Consider the following 16,549-nt stretch of genomic DNA (forward strand, 5'->3'; position numbering starts at 1 on the left):
TCGAAGAATTCGACAAACTCAGAAAATTCAATGAACGGATTAAGGCGCTAGCACAGCTCCTACTGCCTGCCTGCCTGCAGGTTGACATGGTAACACATAAGAGTAAGAGAGTCAGAAAATTCAAATTAAATGTTTTTTCTCTCTCAGTCTTTTGGCGCCTGCCTGCGCAGGCAGGCAGTAGAGGTGAGAGTGTACCTTTACTCAGAGAAAAATGAAGATTTTTAAAATTTTCAAAATGGATTTTAAAGGGGAAGAGTAGCACTTTTAGATGCAATATTGACCTTTTACAGAAAAAATTATCTCTTGATGTTACATAACATCAAACCTTTCCGTGTACAATTTTTGGTACTAAATTCAATATTAATCATATTTGACTATTTTCGTAGTTATTTTCTACCCTAATAATTTATCTTTTATTAATTGCTGAAGCAAAACGTCAGTCAAAATTTTATAATAAAATATAATAAGAAAAAATGTAATGTCTCTAAATGAGAATAGTAATACCACTCGTTTATTAAACCATTTGCCACGCGACAGCAGCAACCGGAAAGATCTCTTTTCGCGAACAGTATGATGTAACAGAAAACTCCAAACGGAAATAAAGTGCTATCAAAAAAACCACTTTCTAATTAATCATTTGTCATTGATTAATGGTTTCACCTTCTATTCATAGGGAATTATAAATATTTTTTTTCAAATATCCCGCGCACTAAAAACAGTTCATTAAACGATATTATTCGCACTCTAGAAAAATAATCAAAAAAAGTGGAATCAAATATATATATATATATATATAAATATATATATGCGCGCCTATAGATATGTATATAATATAAACATAAAGAGTATAAATATTTCTATAAAAGCTTATTTATGAAATCCCTTCATTTTACATACAAAAGAATTCTGCCGAAGAGAACCACATGTTCCTTTGGCTTCTTTTCAGAATGAAGAGAGCGTATCTTTGTCAAGATTTTTAAGCGCACCAGTAAAAAGGAAACATGTGAAACGAATATACATATCCACGAGTGCCGAGATGACAGTTAATGCGTGATACCATACACGATTGATATAATTATGCGTGAGCATAAAATTGCGAAAACCACGTAAACGAAAAATCACATAATCTCAACGAGAAAAAATTCATCTTTCTCCTACATGCAAATAAGACAAAAAAATTTATATATTAATTGATACGATTTATATCCGTTAAGATAGAATCATAAATTCTTAGAAATCCCCCTCCGTCACTCGAAAACTATTTTAAACAGAAATTGTGAAAGAAGAAGCAATTCGGTATTTAAAAAGTGGCAAACAATTTTGAAAAGACGAAAAGTACTTTTAGCTAGCAGAACAAGACAAATTTAGAGAAAAAATATTTCATGATCATTTCGAAAAGATAATTATCTAATGATTTTAGAGTTGAGATATATTTTTTCGATAATACATACACGATAAATGTTTTGATATTTTTTCTGATTTCTTTTTTTTCTTTTTTGGCAGGTATATGTGATTCTATACAGTTTCTCTAATTTTGTTTCAGGTAACAACAGTATCAGACGAGGGTGAGGACAGTTTTAGAGTGCCCAAGGCGTCTGTGGTATACATGGCGTCGACTGCTACCAGACCACAGGCCATGTCACAAGTGAGTACACACGAAATACTGCACGTACGTGTTTCGAATTCAGACGAAAATTTCTCGACTATCAAGAAAATTTAGTGGTACAAGAAAATAAACACTTCTACATGAAGAAAATCAATAATTACTCCAATAGAAATTCGAAACCCAACAAAAAAAATGTATTCCTAAATTTATCATTTTTGTAAATTCTCCTAAATAATCGTGCAATAATTAAATTTATAATACACTGAAAAAAAAATTATTTGATTCTAGAGGTGTGCAATAAGCTCGAAGCTCGATCGAGCTTTTTCGAGCCGAGCTGTGTAAAAAGCTCGAATAATTTCGAGTACTCGAATTTTTTTGAGCTCTTGAGTAAATTCTAGTTCTAAAGAAAATTCATATAATCTTCGCATATATTATAATTAGCAAATTAAAATAATGGGATATATAATCTCTTTAAGTAAAAATAATTTCACAATCAACCTAACATTTTGTACACGGAAAAAAATAATTCGGAAATAGTTCCTGAATTCGTTCCGAAATTGAGGATATGAGCAAAAGTCGGTAATTATTATAGAGCTGTTATTTGGAAGAAATGTCGAACTTTCAAAATAGATATTCAGGAATTATATGGTAAGAACTCGGTATTTATGTGATAGTTTTTACGAAATGTAGCGGCTGAGTATTTCAGATAGTCTGGACGGTAGAACTTACGATGAGTTCGGGAAAAATTCAGAGGGTCGCTTCATATATGAAGAAGCTCTTATAAGGGCTACAGAATAGTTCCGGAACAATTCCGTAGCAAAGAAAATAAAAAAAAGAAGTTGTGTAATATACGCGTATATACTTGATCGACATTCGTCAAGCAAGGCGAACTGTGATTGGTTGAGGATGATACACACACATACATACATAATACACTTATAGCTACCTACATAATTATATTCTAACGCACACATAATTTATACACAAATAAACGCAAATACACGACGCATTGAATCGCACGCTGGTTGTAGGGACCTGGGAAGTCTCTTATATACTAGACTTTACTTTTATTCAGCGCTTGTGAGAAACGGGGTCGGCACATCTTTTCTTTCGATGAAGTTCGGGAATTATTATGAAATTTAAACTGGAGTTCTCCTTGATTAGACGCTTGTAAATACTATTTTAGAAGAAATATAATTTCTACGACAAAATTTCGATAATATTATAGACCAGTCCTGTATTTCTCCAGGAATTTATTTACAATGCTGATTTTGAAAGTCTCACAAAAACCGTTTCGTAATTAGTTCGGAACAATTCTGAAATACTTACATTGAATTTCTAAAAATTTCTGGAACTTTGCACAAATCCTCAATTATGGAACAAATTCAGGAATTCTTACAGAATTTATTTTTTCCGTGTATATATTCTGAAGAGGATAGCCGATCGGCTATCGAAACGTCAAATAAAATAAATATTAGGGTGTCCGTTAAAAACGACATTTTGGAATTTTGTCCATTTCCGGGTCTCATTTTGACACAAATTGAAAAAAATTAGATACGTATTTTTTTATTTTTTTTTAAATTAATATTTAGTGGTGCCTGTAGGCTATTGAAATTTTGCATGTATTTTGCATGGAAAAAAAACTTTTTTTCGTAGACTTCCTGTAAAATCGTTGAAAATTAATATTTTTTGACCGGACTGCTCTGTTTCTCTTCATAAATGTTCAAAGAATAATATTCAATTTTTAACATATAAAAATTGTTAAGTTAACTATTTTTTACAGGACACAAAAGTTAACCAGAAAAAAACCAAAATAGGTTATTATTGGCAAAAAATATTAATTCTAAGAAAACGAGAAATTATGAAACTGAAGTTACCAACGTTTGTTCGACGAAAAATATAATATAATATTTTACATTTCAAACGAATCTGCTGAATTTTGGAAAAAATATCCGTTCTCATTATCACTTGTAACAACTGCACAACAGGTACATTTTTTACAATAGAACACTTTATTAAAAAAGTATACACTGAATGTGGACAACCAAGGCAGTTTTTTAAAGCTTAATCCTCATGTAATTGATATTAAAAAAATTTACTTTGTTAAGTATAAAGATCTATTAATTATTTAAAAAATATCAGGCAGAGAAATATTTACTTTTGGCCTCTAAAAACCAATGTGCCTATTTTTTTACTTGTAAAGCTTGCATACAATTTTAAACATATTGCGCAGTAAGTTCGTACACAAAAACTAAACATTTTTCTCTTTGGAACCCCATCTCTATAACTAACTGTTTCTAAGATATTCCATTTGTAACAACCGCACCTAGTCTCCCCTACATGAACATTTTGCTTCCTCTTTACGATCAGCAAAAAAATTTTCTTCCTCGTGGAGGAAGCATTAACGAGAAGTATATTTAATTTTAAAGTAATTTTCTATACCTACAATTTAACATTTATAAAATCAAGTTCATTCGTCTGAATGGAAAGAATAAAATTTTATTATACAGTAATATTATTCTAAATAACATATCAAAATTGTTTTTCTGTCTCAATTTAATATCCTTAGAAAAACTATGCGAAGAGAATTGATGTTAAAAGTCATCTCAAACCGTTTACACCTAAACTATTAAAAACTAAACTTTACGACTAGAAGAATCCTAAAATTCACGCCTAATAATCATAAACAAAGATTCTGTTAACCCAACTAAAATTAACATCGAACGTACACAAGACAGACTTTTGAAAAATGCAATGACAGACAAGACGCTTTTTTTAGTGTATTAGTATATATACCAACAATTCTAGTCCTTCCCATTTTCATAATCTAGTTGAGGATTTTTATGACTTTTTACCGACCTAATAGTTTTAAGCTAATGGCTCTCGGTTAACTTCAACCCATCCTCGTCGGGTGAACTGCCATTGGCTCCACTCTCCGGAAACGAGCTTTTAACGTTGCATCTGTAAGAAACCTGAGAGAGAGAGAGAGAGAGAGAGAGAGAGAGAGAACGCTAGTTCGTGATATATAGAACAAGTGAATATACCTTTTTTCGAACAAATTTTTTCTCAAGGTTTCTTCAAGTACTTTTTTAATGACAAACTCTTTTTCATCATCAACATCATATGCTTTTAAATCCGTTACTTCAATTTTTCTCCCAAAAAAGAAAAAATGCAGCATTTTCCTTGCTATTTAGAATAAATTTCAAACTATTATCAAATTCAATTACAGAAAAAATTGTCCTTGCTATTCAGAATAAATTTCAAAGTAGTAAATTCAATTACAGAAAAAATTGACTAATTGGTTGAAAGATAATACGAAACGGTTGAATTAGCCATTAAAAGCAAGGCAGTAAATAAATTAAGAATTTTTTTTTCAGATTTATCAATATTTTCAACCTTCCCAGTAATAAGGGGTGAATTAAAGTGGATTGGCACTTTTATGCTCTTAAATTCCAAACCAATTCTGTTTTTGTCTGCAATCTTAATGAATTCCTTTTCTATTGTTAAATTGATAATTTCTATCCAATTCAATTCTCTGTAACTACCTGACCAGAATTTGAAACCCCTTTAATGCCCTTTAAAGAATTCAATGTTAATTAAAAGGCATTAACTCCACAACAAATGATTCCCTTAAACGGCATTAAAGTAAATTCAGACTCTGGTCACGTGGTTACAGAGAATTAAATTGGATAGAAATTATCAATTTAACAATAGAAAAGGAATTCATTAAGATTGCGGACAAAAACGGAATTGGTTTGGAATTTAAGGGCATAAAAGTACCAATCCACTTTAATTCACCCCTTATTACTGAGTTATTTTCAAATATGGAGGAATTATATTACATTCTCCTATAATTTAGCCGTCAAAATATTTTGACGTGAGGAGGTAAAGAGTACAAACATGATACATTACATGACGTAAATAGAATATAGTGAATCGTCAATGAAACAAAAATATTGAATTTTCTACACTTTTTACATTCTCAACAAAAACGAAAAGGTATAGTTTTAAACATAAACAAAAAACGAAAACAATTTTTCATTATTTTTTACTATTTGACTATTTTAAAAATTTACTATTACTATTTGCTTTTATTATTAAGACGTATACAGTTACTCATGAGTCGCGACATTTCCTTAATTAATCATTTTTGATTCGTGATTTCACTCTCGCGACGCGTTTATTAATGCCGAGGCGGTTGCATTGGCAGATTCCAATCGATTAAAATTATGATTCACATCGCTAAGCTGGGAAGACCCTTTTAACGGTGCTAATTAAACACAAACTATATATACGCCTACATAATTTCTGATCATTCCTATACAACTATATGTATATAATTAAATTTCAATAGACATTTTCAAAAAGGCAAAAAAAATCCCCCCCTTAAACAAAAGGAATAATAATTTAGCAGCTATTATTAATAAAAGCGATATAATTAAATATATATTGTACTTCAGCAGTTTGTCATTGGCTCGTTATAGCAAAGATAATATGAAACACACATTCCAATTAACAAAAAAAGAATAATAATAATAATATAATTTAGTATTAACGCTAATGAACCTGCTTCTGTTACCAATATTCCATTACATACGGCGATGCCAATTATAATACAATTTTTTTTACAATTATAATACAGTTTTTTATATCCTTTACTATTTAAATATTATTTCACCATTGGAGATTTAATTTCAAGCAGCATTTCATTAAATGGAAGTTGAAAAAAGTTGTATTTTATTGGAGAAAACTTGTGGTCAAGTATAATTTACTCAGCCAGAGAAAAAGTTTTATTTAAAAAGCAAGTATAATTTTTTTGACTTAAACAAAAGTATATTTGTCTCAAAGCCTACCTATTTACTTTAAATAATAAAATTATTCAACACAAATGGAATTTTTACTTGACAGAAATAAAATTTTTATTTCAACCAAATAAATTTATTTCTAACAAACAAAATATATTTGGACCAAATAAAACATATCTCAACTAAATAAAATTTATTTCTACCAATATTTGAACCAAATAAAACTTACTTGAACGAATGTTTGAACAAAAAAAAATTTGAAGCAATATTTTAACAAAATAAAATTTATTCATTTTATTCCAACGAAATAAAACTTAATTGAACCAAATATAATAAATCTGAACAGAAAAATCAATTTGAACCAAATAAAACGTATTTTAACCAATATTTGAACAAAATAATATTTATTTGAATTAATTAAAAGAATTATTTTGAACCAAATAAAGTATATCTGAACCAGATAAAACTTATTTGGACCAAACATAATTAATTCCAACAAAATAAAACTTAATTTAAACCAAAGAAAATTTATTTAAACTTTTATTTGGTTGAAAAAAAATTATTTTGTTCATATAAAATTTATTTGGATTGAAGAAGTTTTATTTAGTACAGATATATTTTATTTTGTTCAAATAAGTTTTATTATCTGTACTAAATAAAACTTCTTCAATCCAAATAAATTTTATATGAACAAAATAATTTTTTTTCAACCAAATATAATTTATCTGAACCAAATAAAATATATTCGAACCTTATAAAAAGTTTAATAGATTCTGAGGTCAAATCTTTTTTCTGTGAAAAAATTTAATTGCCTTGAAATTACAATTATCATTATTTTCGTTATTACAAGCCTCAATAAATAAATTTAATTCAAAATTCAATTAAAATGTATGTAAATATCGCGAGAATATTGACATAGTGTGACCTGACCGTATTATAACTAATATTTAAAATTCCTTCTCGAGACGAATGTGAGTAGAAGTATATAATCTGCAAGTACATAATATATGCTTCCTTGTGTCCTCACAAGTCAATGACCGTCTAGAATAATTGAAATGTACAATTTAATCATAATTATATCGTATCAGCTTTTAAATGGAACAAACATAAACTATTGCAAAACGTACCCAAGTCGAAATTTAAGCCCTACTTTCACCCTGAATTTTCAGGGTCTATTGAGTGTTAGGAGTAGTAAAGTAGGGTCTCATTCTAATACAATTAGACCCTACTTTGACTCCCAAAACAGGCGGAAATTTGCCAATCTTCCATTTGGAGAAGCAAAGGAGGGTCTACTTCTAAGAAACCTATACCGTACTTTTAAACCTCGTAGACCCTACTTTCATACTCCTAGACCCTACATTCACGCAGAAAAATCCGATTGAAAATTGTGGAGTTCAGCGCTAGTAACTTAGATTTCATTCCCAAACTTGTCTACCTTTGCGGCTCCAGGATAGAAAACAGGGAAATGAATCGTAAAAGGTTTAAAGCACGTCAGTAGGCTTAAAATGTTTTCGTTCTTATGCACACTTATACGCGGAACAAAGCAGACTAAACACATTCATAGGCGCTTCTGGGCGGAGTCCAAGGCAAGTCTAGTGCCGAGTCCCATACTGAATATAATGTGAGCAGATCTTCTAGTGACCTACATTATTACTTTTATTTGTCAAAATATTTACTTTTATTGGAATATTCAATTTGAAACTAAATATAAAATCTAAAAATGAAACAACTGAAAATATTAGAATACTTTGAATTTTATAAAACTTCTCACTGGGATTTTTATTATTCTTTAGATATTTAAACGTAGAATCTCTTTAAAAATTAAATACAAGTCCTTTGCCATTTTTACTAAAATGATTTGTTTTAAAACGTTTAAAGAAAGAGATTATATTTAAATATCTACAGATTAAATAAAAATCCCAGTGCAAAGATTTTTAAAATTCAAAGTATTCTCTATTTTTTACATATTATTTCATTTTAGACTTTACATTTAGTTGCCTAAATTCAACATTACAATAAAATATAATAACAATTAGGCATTGCACAACCGGCTAAAAACAAAATAAACACACACCTAACCTCAAAATGAGATCAAACATTTCACATAGATATTCTTCCACATTCATTTGTAACACTAGAACTTTATTACAAAACTGCACTCACTATTATATTTAAAACTAGAATTTTTATTAATTGAAACAATTAATACACTACGAACTACACCGAGACTTCCGTGTACATATCAAAAACGAAGAAACTGAACAAACGCGGGCGCAGGCGCGCCAGAGTTTCGCATTCCTAAAAACTGTTTGGGAATGAATCTAAGAACTCTCGCACAGAACAGTCCCCGTTTAAGTGAACGTTGATACAAAGTTTGTAACAATTGAGTAGCTGAATTAAAATAAATGCAAATAATAATAATTGTACCTAATTCTTTTCACCTTTGAATTCATTACGGAATCTGATTGCACTTGTTGAAAGAAGACTATTGGCGTTTATTAAGATACCCAGGCGGAAAAGTCGGACGAACGTCGGAGTTTACAACCGGCTGGGATCCGCGCCCGTACAGACCGCAAGTACCGACGGTCTGTACCGATTCGGATCTGAAAAAGCAACCGGCGCGGTACAGATTATGCTCCGTCTGTCGGAACCGTCTTCCCACTATTGTCAGTACTGGCTCGGTACTGGATTTCTTCCGCCGGCGGATCTTATTCTTCTGCGGCGTCGGAAGAATGACGGATATGTTGAGTCTGTACTGGCTCGGTACTGGGGCGGATCCGACTGCGGATATCGTCATTTATTGTCACATTATAAATTAAATAATTATTACAAGTAATTGCATTATTTTAGAAAATAATTATTAATAAATGAATCTAATCAATATATTAAGTAATTATTTATTGAGACTTTTTTAAAAATTAAATAATTAGAAAAATTCGTTATTAATTAATATTATATATTATTAATTAATAATATCTCAATAATAATTGAATAATTGTTTCTCAATATAATAATATTGAAGGTAATGATATTAATAATTTTAATTAATATCTCAATAATAATAAATTTATGGTTATTGATATATTATTAATTAATATTGATAATTTATTATTAATTCTCAATAATATTAATGTTAATTAATAATATATAAAATTAATTAATAATATCTTAATAATAATAAATTTATTATTATTGAGATATTAATTAAAATTATTAATATTATTACGTTCAATATTATTATATTGAAAAACAATTATTCAATATATGTATTATATAATAATAAAAATATAACAAGTTTCTTTTTTAACGAAATATTGAAATAGTCCTAAATATACATTCAATAAAGTATTAAAAATATAGCTGTAGCATTGACGCGTAGTTATTCGACAAGTTTCATTTCATCTTGTGACACTTGAAAGTATTTAAGATTTGAGAGTCCCATGCGAGCGTAGCATAGTGGTTAGCGTGCGAGATTTCGGTGCGTAAATATTCGGTTAGGCCTAGGTTCGTAACCCCAAGCGTTAGGATTTTTCAAATGTCTATGTAATAAAAAATTGCGTTTAAGTGTATAAAAAAATGTGTAAAGTGAACTGTCAATGAATTGTCATTAGTATTTATCTTTTGCAATTAATTATTATTTTTTGTATTGATATTTGTTGAAATTATCATTTGGATCCGATCCGGTTGTCAGTCGGTAGAATGCCAGCGCTCGGCTGGCTATTGAATGAAAAATCCACGGTCGGTAGAGTGCCAGGTCCCAGCCGGTTGAATTATACACGGAACGGCTTCTCCCGGCCGGTCAGCGGGCGGTAGAATGCCAGTTCCGAGCCGGTTGCCAGCGCGCTCCTGGCCTAGTCACTATTCGGTAGAATGCCCGTTCACATCGTTCACATTCGGTTGGCAGGCGGTTCCGAGCCAGTACAGTTACACTGGCGTCAGTACGGGCTAGGATCCGCGCCGGTTGGAAATTTCCGCCTGGGTATTTAGCATTGATCTTCATTGAAAATCGTTACTAAACTTTTTACTTTAGGATAGAGAACAAAAATTTAATATTTCTTCCTATGATAATACAAATCATTCAAATTGTTTTATATTCAGTCCGAAATCTGAATTTTCATTTTTCTCCGAAATTCTTTGGATTTTTTGTTTCTGACATTTTGAAGCAGAGATATCGTGTCAACCAGTTTTTTCCGGACAATCACTTCAGCCGCCATTTTGTCGCCATGAAGGACAGAATAAATAAAAAAATATTTTTTTCTTAATCCTCAATATATGTGTTAATATGTGTGAGAAGAGCCCAGTGTTTCGATATATTTTACTATGCAAAAATAAATGTTGAAAAAACACGCAAAAGTGGTGTACGGTCTTCTACTCCTCTTAACCTAGACAATTTTACTAAACCCTAAATACATAAATCTAACTTAAATACTAAAACGCATAACATAATAACGATCGCTATTTACACATATTTATACATGACTTAAACTTCCTTATATACTAACTGATATGAAAATTCACTGCTTGCGAGAAAGACTAATACACTTTAAATGTAAAAAAATCACTTCGTTCTCAATAATTAATACAATTGAGGGCGTGGAACGGATAACTGCCTGTAGCGCATGGCCGAAAGGGACTATACCAGTCAGACAATAGTGAGCGCCTCTAGGCCTCTCACTGATGTCTGACTGTTATACAGTGAGTTCTCGCGAGTCGTTCAACAGCTGATCAGTGTCCGATTCACAAGTCGTTCAATTTCTAGCATGCGCGCGCCGGTGCTCAGTGCTGTGTAATTTAAACGGACCAAAGCCATTGAATATTGTGTCTTTCGGGGTGATAAATATGTTTCACACATCCCTGAAATCGCCTTGGAGGCGTGGCTTATGCGTTGAACGACTCGTGAGTTTTATGATCTTGAAAATTTTCGAGAATTGAACGACTCGCGAGAACTCACTGTAGTCCCTTTCGGCCATGCGCTACAGGCAGTTATCCGTTCCACGCCCTCAATTATTGTTCATTGTTAGTCTTTAATATTGTAAGGTCTATTTTTTATTACATTTCTATAGTGAAAATTTTTTTTTCTAACACACGCACCGAAGGTAAAAGATTTCTTGCCTGTATAAATTGTTCTGTAATTTACACAACTTACGTAAGTTACATAACTTACATAAATAACAAAAGTAAGTAAGTTACATAAATAAGTAAGTTAAATTACGTAAATAACGTAAGTTACGTAAATAATGTAAGTTACGTAAATAACGTAAATTGCACTTACGTAAATAACTTAAGTTTATTTATAATTTATTTTAGTTGAAAATGTTCTTTTTTTACTTTACAACAGTCATTTGTAATCAGAAATATAGCAATAGTAGTCATTACAATGAACTATAGTAAAATAAGAAGGCAAGGCAGCCGGTCACCTTATTTTACAATAGTCCTGTTGTAAAGGCTACGACAGTCTGTATCACTAATCAGTGATACAGACTGATGCCTTAGACTGCTGCAAGTGTGAACAGAATCCAAGATTTCCTTTTAACGTAGACTATTGTAATTATATAACAAGTCTCTGCGTGAATGCCTACAGTACCCTTTCTGAACCTGTACATCTAAACTATTAATGATTCCAAAAAATAAATTTCAACACGATTAATACAGTGTTTGAATTCATTAAAGTAACTATAGTAATCGCTCCTACTTAATTCTTAATACATTACACAGTTTTCATAATCATTACAAAAAGTGGTCACATATCCGAGCTGTAATATAGACTATTGTAATCATTAATAAAGGAATTTTCTCCGTGTAGGCAACAAATTGAAACTTTTTTTAATGGGCGCAGTCTGGGTCTTTTGCACGTATTTTGAAGAATTTTTTTTTTTCATAATAGTGAAGTTTATTTAAACATTTGAAAAATTTTACATATTATTACACATATATTAAACTAAATAAAAAAATTTTCTTTCTATATTTTTTGTTGTTAATAGCGAAGAACAGGCGACTGTAAGTAGAGTCCTCAAAAATCTGGTTGACATGATATCTCCAGTCAGAACAGACGGATTAAAAAAAATCCAAACGGCGTATTAAAATATAGGCAAGTCCATATTACATATATAGCCCGAAGTAAAATCATAATTTTTAAATCATTTTTATCATGTTTTTTAAACAATTTTAATTGCAAAAGAAGGGTTAAAATAGTAAAAAGTCCGCCATTGTGTTATTTTTCAATGAAAACTTTTTATTTTACTTCCGGCTATAACCACTTACCTATATTTTAATATGTCATTTGAATTTTTTTATTCCGTCTGTTTTGACTGGAGATATCATGTCAACCAGATTTTCGAGATTTTTTTTTACAGTCACCATTTTTTCGCTATTAACAACAAACAATATAGAAATAAAATTTTTTTATTTAGTTTAATATATGTGTAATAATATGTAAAATTTTTAAAATGTTTAAATAAATTTCACTATTATGAAAAAAAAATTCTTCAAAATACGTACAAAAGACCCAGACTGACCCTAAATATAAATATATTTTCGTAAACTTGAAAAGTTAACAAATAAAGTCCTCGAAACCAAATTTTATTTACTTTACTCCTGTGTCTTAAAAAAATTCATGAAAAACAGGTTCAAAAGACACCTCAAAGGTGTCACTCCCCCTTAATTCACTAATGTTTAAATCTTTATTACATCTGAAATAATTAATAGAAACTGATTTTAGTTTCACACAAATTAAACAGAAAATTTTAACTAAAGTAAAAATAATACAAACATAAACTTAATATAATTTTGCCTCTTAGGTACCTTTTTTAGGAGCGCGTCACATATAATCAACTAGGACATTAAAAATTAACTAAATTACCAAAACTATCTTACTAACTACTTAAAGCAAACTAAAAGTTAAATAAAATTGAAAAAGTCTTTTCCACTTTGAAATGAGTATTATTTTCTACACGCGCGAAAAGCGCCTATAAAAAAATTATACTTATTTCCCAAGTATACGATTATAAATAGTTTCTTCGTTCAGAGTAAAAAATTATTGTCAATTGACATCAACCGAGAGAAAAAAACAAGAAGAAAAAATCCACCTTCTGTCTTCTACGAATTTCCTACCACGAAACTCTTATACGTGCTTAACATTAAATTCACAAGGAAGACGACAGAAGAAATTAAATCTCGTCTTCTTTTGTTCTTGTCCAGAAAATTTATTATCATGGAATTGTTAGTGGGGAAACTACTGTTGCATTTTATGTAAAATCCTAAAAATCACATTAAAGTGGGGTTGGGGGGAATGAGAGGGGAGAAGAAGAAGAAAGATGTTTTCGCCACGTATAGAGTTTCACGTATACGTTGATTATAACAATTGTACTACATGTGGAATGATTCATGTCTCATTGTCAGATTGTCACACAGATGGTGTGTATATCCGTTGTATATATATATATATATAAACCAATATAGCGTTTTGTAGTTAGAAATATATACGTGTGCACAAGCAGATTCGTCAAGGATGGCCGATCCTGCGAAATGTTTAGTATTCTACACAAACAGCGGCATAGCTTTCAATTTGCAGTCCGCAATTTATCCCAGAACATGAGAGCAATACAAATTCTCACTACGCCAACAGCACTAACCGACCTACTGAACGAATCTGCATCCCACGGATGATACTCGCCGAAACTAATTCCTTTTTTCTTTTTCAACAAAAAGAAAACACAATATTCAAATGATCTCAAAACAAAAAGAACAAAAAATTATATTCTTCAGGGTTGCCACAAAAGAACTTAACTTTGTTTTAACTTTTACCCTGACCCTAAAGAATATTCAGATTCACTCTAAACAAGTTGTAAATCCAGATGTTCATTACATGAACATTTTGCTTCCTCTTTACGATCAGCAAAAAAAATTTGCTTCTTCGTGGAGGAAGCATTAACGACAAGTATATTTAATTTTTAAATCATTTTTAATACAATTTAACACTTATAAAATAATGTTCATTCGTCTTCATATACACGGAGAGAGAATATATATTAAATTTTGTAAAAATATTTTCAAATTGGGGAAAAAGTGCGACAAAGCGAAATTTTGATATAAAAAATACTAAACTTTAAAAAAACTTATGTGAAATTTAGTATAATTATATCAAATATCAAGAATATTAATTAAATTCTAATATAACTTTAACAAATTTCACAAAACTTTTTTTAAAGTTTAGTATTTTTTATATGAAAATTTCGCTTTGTCGCACTTTTTCCCCAATTAAAAAATATTTTTACAAAATTTAATATATATTCTCTCTCCGTGTAAAAAGAATAAAATTTTCTTATACAGTAATATCAATCTAAATAAACAAAAAATTGTTAGTAAAAAAGTGAATTTTTCAACTTTAATTGCAATTAATTTTATAATTTTCAATATAATATATACATTTCGAGATATTTTTATGATAAATATACCTGGCAAATTTTAGCCAAATTCGTTAAAACCTCTTCGAGTTATCTTATCATGTTAAAAAAAAACGAGATTCACATACATACATCCGGACAATTGTTCAGGGTCTTATATATCATAGTTCTATATAGAAGAAAATTTGTTTAACCCCTTAACTGTTTGAGGAAAATACAACATAATTGTCCTAAAATACCCATCGGAATCTGATACTTTTTCAGGGTGTCCACCGTGCGGGAAAAGCGGGAATTGTACGGGAAATGTGCGGGAATGTACGGGAATTATATTGTTCAACGGGATTTTTTTCTTAAAATCGTCGTAATAATGAAACAGACAAGGACAGAAATATTTTTTTTCTCATGCTAAAGGTCTTTACTCCTGTCTTCAGAGGTGTAAACGCAGCTTTACGTTTTACGATTGGATGGTGTATTGGCCTTAAGTCTCCAGTGAAAAGTGTTTATGCAACCCAGCCCTGATAAAATGACAATTCATTCACATTACCTGTGAACTTGTGTTTTTAAATATCTGGGACACCGACAGATTAGCTCGGTCGGATAGATGCCTGGCTCGGTGGGCGGACCAAGGGTACTTGGTTCGCGCCCATTAGCCTGGGATTTTTCCGGCACGTGAGATAATCTGTGCGGGAGGTTTGACGTCGAGGTATAAAGATGTGCACCGTCGATTATTGTCCGGTACACACCATTAGAATTCGACTGTCGATAAACCGGTTGTACTCAGGAGAGGTTTTCTACAGTCTCCCTCTCCACTGGCGAGAAAACCCATTGACGGGTGGTCCAGGCAAATGCGAGTACTCCTAATCTCAAAAAGTCGTTCTGTAGAAACGCAAAAACTAGTTGGTATATAAGAGTGTGTGTTCTGACAGTTGGCCTAGCTTCAAGTCATTTAAGAAGAAAAAAAAAAATATCTGGGACCAGAGGCCATTTAACCCATTTAACCAAAAAAAAGAAAGAAAACACTTAACCTAAAAATTGAAACTAAACTGTCGAAATTCTTTATCTTTTAAAGGTAGGTATTTTTTAACAATATTTTTTACAATCCAAGATTATTATTTTAATTTCTTTATTAATTACTTACTGCCTTAAGATTTTCAACGATTCAAATTTCAATCTGTATAAATATTTTAATCTTTTTAAGTTTCAATCAATCTTCATTTCTCCTGGTAAAAACATATTGATGAAAATTTTTATGGATTTAAATTTAATTTATTAAAATTTTTAATTTAAATTAGATTCAGGTGTGGTAAGTTAAAACGGAATTGCAAAATTTTATCAATAACATAAGGTTTTTCTTTTAATTTGCAAAACTTTCGCTTTTTCTGCATTTGTTATTTCACTTCCCTCGAATTATTTTATGGAATAGTAAAAAAGTATAAGTAAATCGCATAAACCTAACCTGTATTCTCACTCAAAAAATTACAAATTAAAAATGAAAATTTATATTACTAAATTTATATTACTAAACTTAAACTTGGTACAGGGTTCATTTTAGTGTTTCTTATTAAGATTTAATCGTCAGAATAATAAAATTTTGAATAACAAATAAAAAGTGTTAGATTTAAATATTGAAAAATTAAAAAATTAAAAGTGTAAAAATTGAAATTTTTTTGTAATTAATTTTTATACGGTTGTATTTCTTAGGTCAACAATAAAAATTTGTTGTTGAAATCATAAGT

The 16,549-nt window shown here is 30.3% G+C and overlaps 2 protein-coding genes across 3 annotated transcripts in view; one reads left to right on the forward strand and one right to left on the reverse strand.

Moving 5' to 3' along the window:
• Positions 1–16,549, reverse strand: part of LOC122509825 (mediator of RNA polymerase II transcription subunit 20) — a 423,200-nt gene that overhangs the window by 362,021 nt on the left and 44,630 nt on the right. The window lies entirely within an intron of this gene.
• LOC122509818 (facilitated trehalose transporter Tret1-2 homolog) overlaps positions 1–16,549 on the forward strand; it is a 327,738-nt gene that overhangs the window by 284,038 nt on the left and 27,151 nt on the right. For both annotated transcript variants that reach the window (XM_043624074.1, XM_043624073.1), the window contains one exon: positions 1,544–1,645. In XM_043624074.1, the coding sequence (XP_043480009.1) occupies positions 1,544–1,645 (102 nt within the window). The remainder of the gene's footprint in view (positions 1–1,543; positions 1,646–16,549) is intronic.

The sequence above is a fragment of the Leptopilina heterotoma genome, unplaced genomic scaffold (genome assembly GCF_015476425.1).
Source record: "Leptopilina heterotoma isolate Lh14 unplaced genomic scaffold, ASM1547642v1 Lhet_63, whole genome shotgun sequence".
NCBI classification, from domain to species: domain Eukaryota; kingdom Metazoa; phylum Arthropoda; class Insecta; order Hymenoptera; family Figitidae; genus Leptopilina; species Leptopilina heterotoma.